This window comes from Plectropomus leopardus, chromosome 6, assembly GCF_026936395.1.
Source record: "Plectropomus leopardus strain MGB_pleo_1.0 chromosome 6, ASM2693639v1, whole genome shotgun sequence".
Taxonomy (NCBI): domain Eukaryota; kingdom Metazoa; phylum Chordata; class Actinopteri; order Perciformes; family Serranidae; genus Plectropomus; species Plectropomus leopardus.
Genome location: NC_142181.1, coordinates 38,115,748 through 38,134,628, shown reverse-complemented (window position 1 = coordinate 38,134,628; position 18,881 = coordinate 38,115,748). Strand labels below are relative to the sequence as shown.

General features: G+C 36.5%; 1 protein-coding gene across 1 annotated transcript; it reads right to left on the bottom strand.

Annotated features, from left to right (window-relative positions):
• Window positions 1-1,358: 1,358 nt before the first annotated feature.
• On the bottom strand, window positions 1,359-18,134 carry LOC121943022 (galectin-9-like). Its single transcript, XM_042486380.2, has 8 exons — window positions 17,975-18,134; window positions 16,849-16,937; window positions 11,534-11,741; window positions 11,121-11,240; window positions 10,786-10,950; window positions 7,483-7,571; window positions 5,230-5,386; window positions 1,359-3,005 (listed from the first exon to the last, which is right to left on the bottom strand). The coding sequence occupies exons 1-8, from the start codon at window positions 18,008-18,010 to the stop codon at window positions 2,859-2,861; spliced, it is 1,011 nt and encodes a 336-aa protein (XP_042342314.1). The 5' UTR covers window positions 18,011-18,134; the 3' UTR covers window positions 1,359-2,858.
• Window positions 18,135-18,881: the final 747 nt, after the last annotated feature.

Sequence of the window (18,881 nt, the reverse complement as noted above, 5' to 3'; positions counted from 1 at the left end):
AATAATTTAAAGGGAAAATACCCCAATGAATACTTGAAAAATAGCTAATTTCTCAAGCACTGGAAGATTGTTTTCCACAAAGAGTATCAAAAAAAATTCATCACTTTTTTCACCACTTAAAACCAATGGTGGATGAAGTACCTGACACCCATATCACCTACTATTAGAATATTACCTGACTCAAAGTCTTAAAGTATTTGATATTTACTGTACTTAAGTGTCAAAAGTAATTTTATTATATTAAATGTAACTAAGTATTGAAAGTAAAAGTAAATGCTGTTAATAAAGGAGAATGCGAGAATTTTGTGCCATTTTGTCTACAATGGACATGCATGTGTGTGCTTGTTTGTGTAAACACTGCAGCTAATTCTGGCCTATTGTCACTGTCATGGACTCACTGTGTCATCTTTAATATTATCTGAGTAATAAAAATACTAAACATGCCTGCAACATTACAGGATTATGGCTAAGGCGTCGACGTAATTGACGTAATCGATTACGTGAATACGTCGATTCATGTAACGTGCGTCGACGCGTTGCACCGTTTCACACAGCGCGCGTAATGAGAACGTGAGCGGCGCCGGGCGTGTTGTTTTTTGTTTCGGCGCTCGTGTATCAAGTTAGAGCGTCACTTGTCAGGCGCGTCTGAGCTGCGGGTCAGCTGCAGCACATCTAGAGAAACGGTGGCTCGCCGTTTTTTTACGCGTGACGCTCGCGTTAGTTGACTCTGTACAACTTAATACAATAGTTTAATGTCTATCTCTGTCACGGAGATGAGGAAATACAAAGATGTTTGTTTTACCTCAACTTCCTTGCTTCCCTTTCAAAGCAAAACCTATCTGACTGTGTCTCTGTGGACAGAATGCCATCAGTTGCTGACACAATGCATTTATTTGGAAACATTTACAGGATGGGGTTGTCCGCTGTGCAAGAGCTTGTATAACTTCATAAATGAGTGGAATATGTGCTTATAGATATGAAAATACAGCACTCATATCAGCAGGTAGCGGTATGCCTTAAAGCCCAGTTAAGGCTGGATTATTTTGATGCAGAAAGAATGTACTAGTTATAATTATTTCTGTAAGAGAAAAGTTACAGTTATTCAAATTGCACTAATTTTACTGTAAGATGTTTTGCTGGACTGCTAGATTTGACGTTTGTTACTGCAACAAAGAGTAACTGTTTTGTTTAATGACTTGGAATTTACATTGTTTTATTTATTTTGCTGCTGGATTGATAAATGTAGATTGCTGCACATTCATGTGGAGTGGAACAAGCTCTTGCATTTTTTTTTTAATTTAATTTTTTTTTTTTTTTTGGAGAGACTTTACATCAGACTGTAAAACACAGATTACCAGTTAAGACAGGGCTATGTTTTATTGGGGAATAATGCCCTGCAGTGTATGACAAGTATTAAAATGTTAGTTTCAGTAAATTCTTTGTTATATTTATTGAGTAATAAAAAATAATAGTTTGATCAATTAAAAAAATAATTGATAGATTAATCGATTAGTCAAAAAAATAATTGATAGATTAATCAATAAAAAAATAATCATTAGGTGCAGCCCTAATTATGGCACTTCGTAGCCTCAACATCTGCTGGTTTCACTGAAGCAATATATCCCATTTTAGCTGAATGTGCTCAGTGAAAATGTTCACTCAAAACCCTTTCTTATAAAAAGTAAAGCATATTGTGAAAATATTTTTGATTTTTAAATCACACATTTTATGAAATTCAACATCCTATGAATATTTTTGTGCGCTTAATAGCAAAAAGAAGAAATCAACATGCAACATGGCTTTCTTTGGAAGTTACTTACATACTATTTATCTGAGATCAATCAAAATGATTGCCTCCCCGAGTGACTTGGGGAAATACATGACCCTCCCCCCACCGTACATAACCATATTTCATAGTGTTTGGTTATAGTAAATTGTGTGATTCTGGAGATTTTTTAAAGAAAACATGCCTTAATTCATTTGTGGGTTTTAGGGTTCTAAGGGTATCTAAAATAAATACAAAATATGTCCATTTAAAGGTAAATGTGCCTTCCCCTAAGCTCAGTCTGAAACGCAACTCCTTCCCCTGTGCTTAAAAAATGTTTAAAGGGTCGCCAGCATTTTGCACACTCCCTCCCCTCCCATAAATAACAGTCCCTTAGCATTTAGCTAAAGGCTCCACTGTGCCTCAGTGCAGCCTCACAGTCATGTTTATATATAATCTTGGGCTGTCATACCAAGCCTCCAGTAAAGTTTAAGATAAGGTTAACTTTAAGAAAAACTGGGTCAAAGACAAAACAAGATTATTATAATGCACACAGGTTAGGAACTCATCTTCTGTAAAAAGCTACACTGCATTCATACAGACTGCATTAAATCCACTGACAGAAAAAACAGAAATAAAAGACAATCTATTTTTTGTTTAGTTGCAGTGCATCATAAGGTATTTGCCTTTATTGGATAGGACAGAGTGACAGCATGAATGGGGAAGAGAGAGGGGACAACATGCAGCAAAGGGCTGTGAGCTGGAGTCAGACCCACAGCTGCCGCAGCAAGGACATTTGCCTTCATACATGGGGCGCCTGCTCTATCCACTGAACCACTAGACGCCCCATAGAATGACCTTCACTTTTGAAATGACTGGCCTGATGAATGTTAGTTGATTTTTCCTTCATAAACCACCTTTCCAGTATAAAAATATTAAAATGAGAATAATAATTTGAAGGATGAATACGCAGGAAGTAAATATAAAAATTTCCAGTAAATACTCAAAACCAATCAATAAGCAAGAACTGATGATAAATTGATTGATTATTATGGTGTGTGAGATGTGAGGAGAATCTACAGGTGGTGGATGTCTACACCACCACATAGGTCAGACTGATGTCTCCATCGATCTCCAGGGTGCTGATGTGTTGGATGGGAGTGAAACGATGCCTGTAGGTGTGTGTCTGCATCCCATTGACCACAATCCTGAAGGACTGATTCTCACAGCAGATGGTCAACTGAAAAAGAAAAGGGCATTTGCCGTCACATATTTTGAAGAGTCTCTGCAATAACTAAAACTAACAAACTTGTGTTTTTTGATATTTCCACTAGGAGTCACCAAGGTCTCACACAGAGGGCCTTTAAAACATGGCTGGATCAGGTCTGGAAAGTAGTGGATCACAAAAGAAAATTATCTCTCCAAATGAAACTTGGAAATATTGATAGAGGACACCACTACAAACGTGTAATCTTCTTTCAAGATGGCGTAATATATTTGCTAAGAATATCTGTTAAATAATGCTGTCAGCAAAAGAAAAAAGAAATAGAATGTGCATTGCTTCCATGAACCAGTCAATTTGCAGTTACAGTTTACATCTATGTCTGTGGATGATTCACACATATTTTCTGCCCGGCAGCACAGAAGAACTATGTAATCAGCACAGTTTACAGATTAGTGTCACCAATTCAGTATATGACCAAATCTCTCCCCTTCTTTTCCTGAGATATGATGTTAAATAATGACCAGAAAAGTGTTTTTGCAGAACATCATGATGTCACAATGAAGGTGACCTCTTGAATATAAATGTCATCACTTCATCATTTTATCCTATTAGACATTCATGTGAAATTTTGTCATCATCAGCATATAAACTTTTGAGTTATTGTCACAGTGGTCACAGTGACCTTGACCTTTGACCACTTAATTCTACTCAGCTGATGCTTGCGTCCAAGTGAACGTTTGTGCGAAATTTAAGGAAACTCCTTCAAGACCCTCTTGAGAAATTGCATACACAAGAATAAGATGAACTCTTGAGATATTGCATACACAAGAATGAGATGAATGCAAGGTCACACTGACTTTGACCTCTGAATGCCAGATTCTTATCTGTTTAGCCCAAGCAAACGTTTGTGCCAAATCTGAAAAAAATCCCTGAAGGTACTCTTGATATATCGTGTTCACAAGAATGACACAGTTGAGTTAACATTGACCTTGACCTTTGACCACGAAATTCTAATCATTTCATTGTTGAGTCCAGGTGAACCTTTGTTCCAAATTTGAAAATAATTCCTTGAAGGTGTTCTTGAGGTATTGCATTCACAAGAATGAGACACACAAAGGCACAACGACTTTTACCTGTGATCAAGAAAATATAATAAGTTCATCGTTGATTCCAAGTAGTTGGTTGTGCCAAATTTTAGGAAATTCCCTGAAGGCATTCTTGAGATATCCCATTCACAAGAATGGCCAAAGCTCCAGCCAAAGCTACCACCAGTACGGTCGTGTAAAAAACAGTCCTTTAGACACATCGGACTCCTTCTTAAGGACATGATTGCAGTTATGATTTCCTCTCTTTTGTATATCACACTGACATTTAGTCTATAGCAGAGGAACTACAGATAACCAAGTCACAATTCTAAATAAATATACAGTATAATCAGATTTCTTATTTTGTGCTCAGAATTTTGACATAAATTAAGCGACCTCATGCTCAGACTTATGAACTCTGAGTTTGAGAGATTTAACATCTTAATATTTTTTTAAATGGCCCATTTTTTCTAAAGTAAATGTTCGTTTAAACCTTAGGAACCTGAGTAAAGTGGCTTGATTTCTTCCCATGGAAAGAAAGCGATGTGCAACTTAACTTAAAATGACCCAAAAAAACTGTGAGAAATTAATAAAAACTGGTTAAGAACAAAAACAGAAAATGACCAGGGAAAAAGTTCGAAAAAACATAATAATAATAATAGTAAATAAAAAAATAACATTATAATAGAAATGTGTACTGTTGCCTAATTTTAAATATATAATTATAAATATAAATTTAAAAAAATACATTTTCCCCAGTTATTTGATAATTTTCAAATTATTTTCTCTGTTTCTTTTTTTACAGCTAATTTTCAGGTCATTTTTCATAACCTTTTACAGATTTTTTTGTTTTCAAATTTGTGGGACATTTCACAACAAGCTGCTCATTGCCTTTTTGTTTTTTGTTTTTTTAAGAAATCAAACCAATGTGCTCACTTTTCAAAGGTTAAATACTTGTGAAAGACATCTGAATGCAGCACGAAAAAATGTCAATCCAGGTGTTAAAGGGTTAATGATGCACATAGTTCAATGTTGGAGATACAATGACAAATACAAACTGTCTTGAAATCCATTCTTAAATGCAAGCCTATTGCCAGTATGTTCCACCTCCACCTGCTCAGTGTGTGCTGTCAGTGAAGTGTGTGCAGTGGTACCGTGAATGGCTGTCCCCGGCGGAACGGCATCGCTCCGCCACGCTCCTCAGCGCCCCACTGCTCACTCTGCTTGGTGTTTCGAACCACACAGTTCTCGCTGAAACGTGGATTGTAATGTAGAGCAATGCCAGACAAATGGCTAAGATTCACAGCGAACCTGAGAGGAAACACAGAGGAAACAATAAGAACAACATGACACCGAGCGTCCTGCATGCATGCCTTCATATATTTAAGTTTGTAAAGATGAACTGCATCAGTTTTACAGATAAAGCTCAGGTTACCTGCCATGGGAACTACTAGTTCACTGCTGAAAACAGTTGTTTCATGGTTTCACTAGTTGTGCAGGAGCATTTTCAAGTCTGAGAGTGCTCCTGATGATAAGATGCATTTATTACACAAATCTGCATTACAAACTGGACTCTCAGTTTGAAATATTGTTATTTAACCAGTATGTTTAAAGCTTGATCCAAACTAGGGAATAAAAGTCAGATTGCCTCAACCTTTGCTGCTTCAGTTCTGACCATTATTTTATTATCTGTCTCTTGTGAGGCCCCAAACTTTTGGATGGATGGATGGATGGATACATTTTCCCTATTTTTTTTCCTACAAAGTTGCTCATTGCCTCCTTGAAAGGAATTGCACAAAGGTTTAAACAGTTTGTTGGGAGTTGTATGAAATGTACCGTAAATATGTATATATAATGTGCTTGATGAGCTATGCCATATCTTGAGGCACTCATATTTGTAGTTTTCTATTTCAATATCCATCTTGATTTAAGCAATATCACACCAGATTGAGAGATGTGCTGTATATCATCACGGCTGTGATTCGGCCGAAAATAATCACAGCCGTGATGATATACAGCACAACACAACCTTGAGTGTGATATTACTTTTATACAATAGTTCTACAAGCGTCTTTTATTTGTTATTAGTAACAAACGATAATAGATTATGATTTGTTTGTTTAAATTAATGAATTTTTTGGCTCCGATGACACAAATAGTTCCACAACCTCTGGATGTGATAGCTGTTGCCTAGCAACACATAAACTTTTTCCTGCACGCTGCTTGCTAATCTGTGTTAGCTCGGTCTTAATGTTCTGCACAGACCTGCTGTTTAGTACCATGAACATTTATCTCTGTTTTCAATGAAATCAGAGTCTGACAGACACTATGGCAGCTTGTGAGATTCAGATAAGTTAATCTGATCTGACAGTTCGTTGCTCCAGCGTGTTTCCGCTCTCAGAGTGATACATGCAGAGTTAAAAGTTAACGGTCCCAGTGATGTTGTACTACTACATCAGCACTCATGGAATGCCTCTTGACCAATCAAATTTCTTGGTCGTAACTAACTGTTGTATAAATACCATATATATACCGATATAATCTATTGAGAAACTCTTTATGAATAAAATCACCTAACAGGAGGGCACACATGTAGTAGAACTGCACACACCTTCTGTGAGTTTGAGAGTTTCTCTCTGTGGGCAGCTACTTCAGTAAAAGTGGAGAAACTGGCAACACTTGTTATTAGAATGAGGAAACAACTGCAAGCTGCTGTTTGGAGGACAAACCCTGCCACAGAAAAACTGAATCAAAGGCACGGTCCATAATTTAAGATCCACTCAGTCAGTCCTGACACGAAAAGAGTAGACTACATTTACCAGATACTGAGGTTAATGCAGAGAAAATACAGAACATCACCATGTCAGACAATCTTTATCCTACATGTTGTATCCACTTAAGCCTGGGTAGTATTTGATTTGTTTCATGACTCAGCATATTGAAGTTGCAGACAGTGGAAAGGTTCAAGAATTCACAGCACGTCATTTGATTATCTAGAGCAGGGGTATTCAACAAAAATTCAAAGGGGTCCAAACTCAGTGAAAGTATGATATCATATTAATGTATGATATATTTTACAGCCTGATTTTGAAAATCACATTTTGTGCTCAGAGTGGTATGAGTGTGGGCATTTGACGCTGCACAAAAAATACTGATGTCTAAAAATCAATGTTGCTGCTAATCATTGACATATACTAGGACGTGATGATAAAAAGAAAATCAACTTAACATGTAGTATATTGAAAATAATTCATTTTTTGCAATCAGTGTGTATTTATGTTGGTCTGTATTTTCTCAACTACTCTACAGACACAGTCCTTGGTCTTGAGGTGTAAATGTCATGTTGTTTTCTTTCAACAATGTTGGTTTCAGAGAAAATCCAGCAAAGATTGGTAAAGAAGTCAGACCTTGTGGCGTTTGGGTTAACAGTCCCCTGGATAGTGATGGTCCTGCCATGCTGAAGTCCACCACTAATGATGCTCTTATATGGAACAGCCTGTGCAGAGAAGGAAAAGTGAAAATTAATTATACAAATACAATCATAATCCATCCTTGTTTTAATCCAGTTAACTTAACGAATGGTATCGTTCATTTATAGATCAAAGATGAGAGCACTTTTGTTCATTTCTATGGTTATATGTCAATATTTTCAAATAAAACACATTTGAAAGTCGATCAAAGATCTACTTTAAGGCAGTGTGTAATGCTCAAGAGCTTGCTTCTGCAGGAATGCAACCTGAAATGTAGCATGTGCTGCTGATGCCCCCTCTTCAGGAAGTAGTAATATACTGCAAAACATCTTGGCTGGCTGCCTTGTGAAGAATCTTTTTTAGGGGGGAAGTGTGAAGCTACCAGTGTTTGTGATGGTCAAATAGCTTCATGAACCCCCTCCCCCCAACACTTTCAATTTCTGTAAGTTTCTGAAACTGGCATTCTCAAATGAACACACTTCATGCAATGATTGGTCAGCTGTGCAGAAGAGAGACAGGAGTCCGGGTTTTTCATTCCTGACACAACTATTTCTGTTCCCTTTTGTGTGATCAGCCGAGTGCAACACTATGAGAACTTTCAGGAGAGTTCCTCTGAAAATGTTTGCTATGTTTCCACATTTAAGCATTATCATGTCATGATGTCATGTTATCATGTCTCCTCTCGTTATGATGGCTTTTCACTCTATCCTCCAGTGTGGCCATCTCAAACCATATGCCCAATGTAGGGTTCTGTGTACCCGCCCTTATGGTCTTTAGTGACTCAAATCCATACCAGAAAAACAGACTCTAAGCAGGTTTTGATTATGTTGTGTGCTCAGTGATTAAGTAAATAAAAACATAATACACAGTATGTTTACTAAATACAGTGGATTTTTGAGTGGGAATGAATGAACACCTCATAATGCAGTGCACAGAGGAAATGAAGTGGCTCACATTGTGCTGATCGTTTAATCAAATTGTGGGTGGTGGTTACACAGCTCCAGACAGATAAACAGACATTTTACTGTCTCATTTTGGAGTCTAACTGCCACTCACTCTCATAGACTGTATATAAAGATGGACAGCGTGACAGCTCCCCCAAAGTGTAGCTTTTCAATCTGGATCGCCTCTTGGTGTCTGTCTGTAGTATAGGTCATAAAGCCTGCCCCTCCATGCTAGTGAATGGACATAGGTCAAACTAAAAACTCAAAGTACACGCCAAATGAATTTTTCCCAAGGATGGTTTCCGTCATTGAAGGTAGTTCTCATCACCCTGATGTTTGTTCAAGTGATCCGTTTTTATGATAAATTCGATTTTATTTGGTTTCTTGTCTTCATCTTGAGCAGATTCAGTACACTCTGTCAGACACTGATGCCAAGTTTAATAATATTTGGGGTCCTTTCATAGAACATATCAGGAGGAAGAGATCCCAATCTGTGAATTGATTGTCTTCCTCAGTTGAACTGTACTGTTTTTTGTATTCACACCCAGGAACTTTGCTATCCTAGCTTGCACGGGGCCTGCCTTGATCCCTTTTGGTACTGGTCTCTTTTATTTTCTTTGGTTTGACTGAGTGCTGGCAGTCTATTTTTATTTTTGCTAACTTTTGGTATTCTCTCTGTTGTATTTACTTGTTATAATGTTGGTTTGTTTTATTGAAGATTGTATAAATAAAATGTATTTTAAAAAAAGAGGTTTGGTTTTAATGAGTTAGTAAAGTATACAAAAGGGGACCATGATTGACAGCTATGACAGCCAATCCATGCGCTCGCATTCAATGGAACTGCTCATGATTGGTCGGACAGATGTTTTGGCGGGAACTCCCCCACAGCAGATATCACTACTGCGCACACTCTGACATCACCCTTGCAAGATAGCAGCACCCACATCCTCGATATTTTAACCTTACTTCATCATAGCGAGGGGAGGGGGCGTGTCATCCATATTTATTTACAGTCTATGCTTGCTCTCACTCTGACATCTGATGTGGCATGTATTGTATCCTTTCCTGTATGTTAAATATTTTGGATAACAATTGCTAAAGCAGCATATAATGACAATAACTATGTAGAGCTGTACAGAATTATGTGGTATAAATTTGGAACACAGCTGAAGAGTCAGCAGACAAGCTAATGAGCTTTTTTACTATATGTAGACTAAGCAGCAACCTCTGGAGCTGAAAAATGAAGCTAATATGGATGTGTGGAAAACTGCAGTTCCTCTAACGGGCCACTTGAGGCTGGCTCCAAAAGTGAGTCAAGCCCCATAGACCCCATGTTCAAAATACCCAATGTAACAAAAGAAATTAATATGTTTACAGCGTGGTAAAAAAATGGATGTGGTCTCTATAGTAAATTTCAACATTAATGACAGCTGTAGGGGAAGTAAAAAAAATTTTAATAACTCACGTTTATATCGAATACAGCTAATACCTAAGTTGGCTGTGGCTCAGAGGCAGAGTGGGTCGTACTCTTATCGGAAGGTCAGTGGTTCGATCCCTAGGTGTAAGCCCACAGACTGTCTAAAAAGATGGAAGACATGACAGCTCCCCAAAACTGAGGGCAAAAACATCTTGATCACTCCCGGGTGGCTGGCTGCAGTATTGGTCATAAACCCCGCCTCAAACTAAAAACTTAAAGTACAAGTCAAATAAATTTTTCCCAAAAATGGTTCTTGTCATTTTAGTTCAGCATTTGGTTGTATTAAAAAACCTTCTATAGAGTTGGATATTCAGTTTTTGCAGTTAGTGAAATAAATAGTCTTAAGCCTGTCAAAAATTAGTAGCATTATCATAGCTAACCGTGCACTGTGCTAACCAAGCTAGCAAGTGTCTTTCTTTCATTCTAAAATTCCAAGATGGCGACACCCAAAATGCAAAACTGGAAGCTTCAAAACAGTAAACAGTAACATAACTATGATATATGTAGTTTAAAATGGCTATGAAAATTAAGATGACTAACAAGCCAACCTAGAATAACAGTATACTTAAATGTCAGAATAAAATATTTTCTATTTTTGCCACATAAAAATGAATTTTCATTATCCATGGATTTAGAAATAAGACAAAAATAGCTCAAATCTAGACAAATGAAACCAAAACAATCTAGAAGCATAAGGTTTAAGTGAATAATGTATCTGTTTGTCTTGCAATTTGTGCTAACAGACCCCTAAACTTCACTACTACTGTTCTTGTTGCCCCAGAGCAGCTCTGCAAAATGTCCATCCTGCCTGATACTCACAGGCATTGCAGGAGGAAATCCAGGCTGTGCGGGGAATCCAGGCTGGGCTGGAAATCCAGGCTGAGGTGGAAATCCAGGCTGTGACGGAAACCCTGCAAAAGCAGGAAAGCCAGCCTGGGAGGGGTAGGCATGTGAAGGAAATGCAGGGTGAGCAGGAAATGCCGGCTGTCCAAGAAAGTGAAGACAAAACAAAAACAGTTTAATCTACTTTATCCTTATGTTATACTGTTCACATGTTGATTTATTTATTAAGTTTGGGGTTATTTGTAATGAGAGCATTGATGTCAAGTACAAAACACAATGGATATCATACATAATTCTGGTAGCATACTCACCATAGAGTTCTGGAAGGCAATAGAGGAAATTTCTACTTTCCCGCCTATTGAGATGGTGTCCACCTGGTGAAAGGGGATACGGTGTCTGTACTCCATGAAGTGGTTACCATTGACGTTCAGCTGGAGAGAGAAAATATATAGTTTTATTTTTTATTTGTGTCTAATTTTGTGTCTAACGGAAAAATATTTCTGCATGAGCATATTTTTTTATCTGCCTATTTAAAAAAAGAAATCTAAAACAGAATATTAAATGTGTGTTGAAAATATATTTATGTACTTTTTAAATAATTTTTTAAAGACACAGTATTTGTTGGTGTAGTGAAATAAAATCTTCCTGAATTTAATTTCTATCTTAATTTCTTCTGTGTAAATCTGCCAGAATATTAGCTGTCATTAGTTTTGTTCCTACAGACCTGGTAGGAGTCCCTCGAGACTGTGATGTAGAGGCTGAAGGGCGAGCCAGCAGGGAATGGCGAGTTGTGCTTCCTCTCTTCAGTGCCCCAGCTACTGTGCTGAAAGGTGTTGGTAACCACATAACCAGGGCGGCTGTCATAGCGTGGGTTGATGTGGAGAGCGATGTCCGCATTGGTCCTGGAACCACACTGCAAATTCACATGGAACCTGGAAATAAACACAAATCATTTGATGGTGTACAAGAAACTGTCTTCGTCCTACTTTTTATGAAAGGAATTGTGTATAAAAGCCCAAAATATGGCTTTTTGCTGCGAGTTACAAAATAATGAATCGACCCAAACAATCTTAAGGTACCCTAAAAAGATCTGACCACTGATGTCACTATGGAGCAATGTTTTGATGCATCCCTGTAATTTTGTTTATTATGGTCTATATAATGAAAGCATGTATGTTGGTTGTTCATTTGCAACTAAAGACCATATGATACTGTCAAAACTTCCAGAACAAGTGAGTAGATGACTTTAGATTGACTTGTCAGCAGAGTTGCAAATGTTTCGGGGGGAAGCAAATTTATTCAACATGTATAACGTGTTTTAAGGACACACACAACGGGCCTCATACAACAACATTCTCTACAATTTATCTTATATCTTTTCTTTAATTAAAAAATATAAGAGAAGTCAACTCCAGATGCACCAAACATTCTTAACCACCAAATTATAAGGGCAACTTTTGTGCCATGTGCAACGACTCCATGACACCAAAAAAGGCTGTAAGAAGAACTTTTGCAGTAGTGAAACTGATTTCTGTTAAATAAACTTAAACAAAATAAATTTCAGGAAGATGCATTTAAATATTAACAGAAAAGTACACATGCAAAAGATTTAAATAAAATTTACTAAAAAACTCATTAAATATTCAAAAGAAAAAGCAGCATTGCCTTTTACATACAGTATGAATGAGATCTGGAACCATGAAATGTTTTTGGGGGTTTTTTTGCATGAAAAATGACTAACACAGAAGAAATTGTTGCGAACTAATTTTCTAATAAATAGGGATGCATGAAAATTAGCAGCCCGATAATGGGACTTATGATGTCATACCGATAATTCCAATAATACAATATTTGGCCAATAAATAGAAACGATAATAATAAGCATAAATTACTTTGAATTCGCCCCTGTCAGTACCCTATCCGTTCCCCACTTGCACAAGCAGTCCGCCATCTTGGACAGCTCCAGCTTCACTTTGACAAACAGGTGTTTTATCATGTTTAATACCCTGCCAGATCCGATGTACACATGCGTAGTCAAACTAACTACTTCTGCAGAGATAGACTAAGACCTATGGACATCAGACCCCTGGCTTGTTCAAACATTGTACTATTCTTTTGTGTATTTTGCATGAATATTATTGTTACACCTCTTTGGTGTAAATAAAGTTTTAAAAAAAAAGGGAACTTGTCAGTTGCGGAGTCACAGAGACAGAGGAAGAAGACTGAAATGTAGACTATGTTCTATTTATGTGTTTATAAATATAGTCCAGTTTATAACTGATTTAAAGTTATTTCAGTTGTTTCAAATACATAATAAAGAGTAAGCTACCTGTCTAATACAGGCAATTCATTTTGTTCTCTAAAATGTCTAAATTGAGTAAAAAATAATCCAAATTAGCCCAACAGTTAGAATATGCAGAGTTCTGGTTTAAACCATACATTTTGAAAATATCAGAAATTGATTCAGTATCCTCAATAACCTCCAAAAGCACCCAGAAAATGCCAAATTGGCCAAGCAGTTGCTGCTGTACTGTCAATATATAAAATAAATATAATATCAATAAGTTATTAATTGTATATATCATTATAATCAATTCTTATTATCAAATAATTGCTGTGAAACTCCTCATTTGCAAACATCTTTTTAATCACAAGTTGTTTTCATTGATCAATAATCAGTTATATTCTATGCACATTTTGCTTTTCATACTCTTCATTTTTTCCTGAGACAAGCTCTCTTAGTATGGACACCGTTTTTCAAGCATAATTGCTCTCCCCATAAATATTCACGGTTTGGAGGCACGGATCAGGTACTGATGCACCTGTTTGTCAAAGTGAGGCTGCCATAGGGAGCTTTCCAAGATGGTGGACTGCTTGCGCATGCGGGGAACAGATCGAGCAGGGGGAACGGATCGCATAGTGACGGCCCGTTTGCCATGGTTTCACTCCACCAGTACTACACACACTGCATTATGCTGCATGTGACATCAAACTTCTGCACCTGTCAGATCAGTCCAAAACATGTCATCACAGTCAGCAGCAGGGTTTCCCCCATTGTTTCTTTTTCTTTCTTTTTTTTTTTTAACTCTTTCCCCGCCATTGATGAGATTTTCCGTCGACCTGTGTTTTCACTGTAGTGTAGGGGACACTGTTACGGATGTTATGCTATCAAACAACATTTCCACGTCCAAAAAACAAACGAACAAGACGTTCTGAGGTCCCAGGGTGATGGGAGGAGACGACTACTAACGTGCAAACTTTATTGCTATTTAGCAGCTTTTCGGACTCTCCCAGCAGCATTGTTTTTTTAAAAAAATTTAGAAACATTTAGCGACTTATTTAGATCAACAGGGAACAAGGATGAAATATACTGTCATTTATTACCATGCTCACTGCTCACAGTAACCGCTGTAACACCACAGTAACACCGCTGTTAGTGGGCGTCAGGCCAGTGTCTCCCCCCTCCCTCCTACTGCTCCGTGTGTGTGTTATGGTGATATGACGAGAGGACACACTGCTTGCGGTGTGAATTCAGGTGTAGTGTGTTTCCAGCTCAGTTATGTTTACAGAATAAACTGATATCTGATGTTTGATTCCTTCCAACAACAAGCAGAAGAACATGCAAATATGCAGAGATCACAACAAAGGAGTTAGGCCTACTTAAAGACTGTTTTGTAGCTGTGGTGCTTCCTGACATTTTGGGGAATGTTCCACTCTATAGTTCTACTATAACTCAAACAGAATATTATTTTTGGCATTATTTTTGTTCAATTGAGGTTGACATAAGAAAATAAGAGGGAGAAAAACAACAACAAAAAATATAGAAATGAAATTGATTTTGCTCTTGAAAATGACTTTCCTTTACAAAAATGCGATTTTCCCATCTTTCTGTCTAAAATGTTGTTTTTATTCTGAAAATGCACTAATTAAATTCATCTGTATTCACTACATCTCAGCCTTTCATACCCTCAGGTAATGAAAAACAAACAAAAGGAAATTATCGGTTCTTATCGGCCATGAGAATCTGTAAATTATCGGTTTATCTGTATTGGTCGAAATAATCATTACTGTGCATAATAAATCAACCAACTGTTATATATATATTTTATTTGTGTGCAAAAATCTTAATTTGTAAAGTAGTTATCTAATAAAAGTAGTGGCGTAAAAAAGTACATTATTTATCTCTGAAGTGTAGTGGGGTAGAAGTGAAAAGTGGTACGAGACAAAGATAATCAAGTAACCTCAGATTTGTACTTAAGCACAGTACTTGAGCAAATGCACTTGATTACAGTTCAGCTCTGGACTGCAGAGGGATGATCAGTAAATGAAATTACAGTAATTGGGATCAACAGACTGAGTATAGCAGAATCCATTTACCCCTGAAATTTAATAATCAAGTCATTCTAATTCATCTAAAACATTATTTAAATTTGATTATATAAATTAATTAAAATTAGTGCATTTTGAAAATGTTTTTCTCTTATCTTGATACAAGTACTCTGGACCACTCATAAAATGTTCTCTACCTAGGAGAAAAGTAAAAATAAGAAAACATTGGTTAATCCCAAAAATCAATGGTTACTAACAAAATAAGAACAAATCCTGGATACGATATATAGTTTCTTGCATGAGGCCCAATGTGTTTTGATGAGAACCAATAAATGTTAGCCACCTATAACATAGTTTACAAGAAAACTTAGGATTCTGTAAATGTGTAATAAACTTACATTCATTACAAAACCACAATGAAATTAAAATTACTACCAAAGGACTTTATTTTGTAAAAAAAAAAAAAAAAAAAAGGTCTCAACTGAAAATGAATGGAATTCATTGTGCACAATGTGTCTTAATATTAAATAAACACCTAAACAAGTCAGAATGAAATGAAATTATTAACAACATAAACATAAAGGCATGTATTTTACCCACTGTGAGACCAGAGACACACAACCCCTACCTGAAAGGGAACTACGTCCATTTTTTAAATTTCATATATGTTATTCCTATGGTCTAAGACTAAAAAAATCAACAAACTCTCTCACAAATCCAAAAACTAGAGTGCTAAAACTCTAATTTATGATGTCATTGGGTACAAAGACAGGAGCTGCTTCATAGACAGTGAACTGATAAGGATGTTATAAATCAGGCCGAATCAGTTGGCGGACTACAGGCCAAATCCAGCCCAGAAACCCGTTCTGAGTAGCCCAGCATACATATATCTGATATACCACTATGATAAAATACATAAACTACAGTGATAGAGAGACATCCATTTCTCCTCAGTTGCTTTTCCTGAGGTTTCTACCAATGGATACTTGATTTTAACCCTTTGAAACCTGGGGCAATGTTACTTTTCATGTGCTGCTTTCTAATGCCTTTCACAAGTATTTAACCCTTTGAACCCTGAGCAAATTGATGCAATTTCTTGAGAAATAGGCTACAACGGACTTGCCAATAAATGTTTAACAAATTGCAAGACATTAGCAGATTTAAAAAATCCAAGGAGAAAAAGAAAAATTATATATAGGAAAAGCTATATTCATAGTTATCACAATTACATATTACAACTTATGTTACAAAATTATTAGAATTTTTAAAGGACTTTTCCCAGGTAATTTCCTTGGTTTTTTTTTAAATTTGTTTTGTTTTGTTTTCTTTTAACTATTTTTTTAAACTAATCTGTAAACTTGGCATTTTCTGTAAACTAATAAGTTTTCTTGTACTTTTGATTGTTTCTTGCTCATTTTGGGGTCATTTCTTCTTAAGCTGCTCATTGCCTTCTTCCCATGTTTTTGAAAGAAATCAAGCTAATTTGCACAGGTTTTAAAGGGTTGAGGGGTGTAAGAAATCTTTAAAAAATATACAGTACAGCTGTATCAGAAATATTTCTCTTAATAATTATTTTTCTGGCAGATAAATGAGTGGGTTTTTTGTTTGTTTTTCTTATTTTTTTTTTAGGAAATGTTACATTTTGTAGGTGACTGCCACCAAACATTAGGACTAAGAACAGAGAGATGAAATGATGGAGAGCAGTCTGACCTGTCTGCTCCAGGCAGGACTCGACCACTAACGCTGATGGACTTCCCCTCCTGCAGGCCGCCATGGATGGATCCAGTGAAGGGGATTCTCTACAAACAGCATGTCATAACAGATTAATAGCTGATTTTAATTCTAACCAATAATATACTTAAATATATTTTAATATAATAACTGATATTAATATATTAACTGATAAAATACTTAAATATTTATACTAACTGATAATAAATGGATAGTGTGGGGCGCCCTGGGCTCTAAAGGCAATGTCCTCGCCACAGCGGGGTTGCTTCTTAGCCCTTTGCTGCATGTCATCCTCTCTCCCTCTCCCTCTCTCTCTCTCTCTCTCTCTCTCTCTCTCTCTCGCTCTCTCAGGGGGGGATTAGAGATTGTTTTGGTGCATTAATCAAAGTTGTAGTATTAAAAATGACTATTTAAAATAATATAGCCTAAAATATAGCAAGATATAAAATATGTAATATTAATATTTCATAAAAAAAGAGGGGGAGTGTGGGAAATAGAGCATAGATAAATAGGCTACAAGATAAAAAATAATCTGAAGTAGAATCATGAGTGCTTCAAGTAAAAATGAGCGCTGAAGTCTTTAAAACACACTTGGGGTTGTGAGAAAATCCTAAGTATCAAACCATTAAAAACTAAGGTTTTAGGTCTGGTTTAGAGAAGGGGAAACACATATCAACGGGGAAACGATCTTCAACACGACTTCTCTCGAACACTACACTGAAAACAAAATGTTAATCTGTGTGAAAGCTGCTGCATGTTTCCTCCTCTCAGGTGTCTGTCAGTGCCACAGACAGAATCAGGAAGCAGCAGAAGACTGTCTTGTAAAATAACGGCCCGCACACTGCTCCTCAGTATTACGGAATGATTATTAAAAGGTAAACAAGTGAACAAGTGAAGGACGTACTATTAACACGAATTAGTACTATTATTCATATACCTAAAATCCAATCAAACAGCAGCTCCCGGTGATGCGTAAAAGTTCGCGCGGCTCCTCTAAGTCCTGTGAGTAGGCTAACGGACCTGAAATAACACCGTAAAGGACGAGCAGCCCTCATACCAACCATCATAACTATTCCCAGGAAAACAATGACAAGGAAAGACTTACTGGGTTATAAAAAGGTGACTGCTGATTAAGAGCCATTGTCCGTGACAGAATAACGCAGGTTTGCGGAGCTGCAGGGAGTGCGTTTAAGACTCTGATGCAAAATGGGAGACTTTCACAAGGTTTTACTCCACACTTAGGTTTCGATTTCCCTGCAGTAGGCGGCGTTAAAATAACCACAGTCCTGTCGAGAAGCCCCTGGGTACATAGTCCTATCAGTACACTTTATTACACAAGAGAAACGATACTGACTGTTCTGCATTATTAGCGTCAAACACTACAACGATCTTTTTTAATTAGTCTTATGTTGCTAAATAATGTTAATTATAGGAGGAGGAATGTGGTTTCGTTTCTTGACTCATTATAATTTGACAGAAACAACTGCTGCGTTAATGTGTCCTGTGGCCCAAATATGAACAAGAAAGTAGTTTTGTTTTGTTTGGTTTTTTTTTTAAAAAAAAGTAGAAAAAAAGTAGAATGAAAATAACAATAGGAAAAAATACAAAAAAGTATAATAATGATAATAAAAACAAGGAAGTGTTAAGAATTTAGTTGAACATGTGAAATTTAATCTATAAATCAATAGGCTATGAAATGCTTTCAAAATATATGCAATATAAGCTGTAAGCTTTGACTGAGGATAAAACATATTTTGTACTGTTTGAAACAAGCAATCAATTAATTGAATGTTCATTTTACCAATTAATCGATTAAGGAAAGTGCTTATTTTTTGCAAGCCTAATATGTATAAATTTTTGTCACATAACATAATCTAATATATCTAATAATATATTTATTATTATAAGTATTTTTCTTTTTTCTTTTTTTTTGCCCTTTCCCCTGTCCCCCTTTTTAAAAACTAATTTTCCAGTCATTTTCTTTTACTAATTTTTCATAATTTGTGGGACAT

Coding starts and splice junctions, on each gene's coding strand:
- LOC121943022 (XM_042486380.2), bottom strand. CDS start 18,010: ATGGCTCTTAATCAGCAGTCACCTTTTTATAACCCA. Junction 11,742..16,848: donor GTCCTGCCTGGAGCAGACAG/GTCAGACTGCTC, acceptor GTTTATTTCCAG/GTTCCATGTGAATTTGCAGT. Junction 7,572..10,785: donor GATTTCCTCCTGCAATGCCT/GTGAGTATCAGG, acceptor TTCTCTGCACAG/GCTGTTCCATATAAGAGCAT.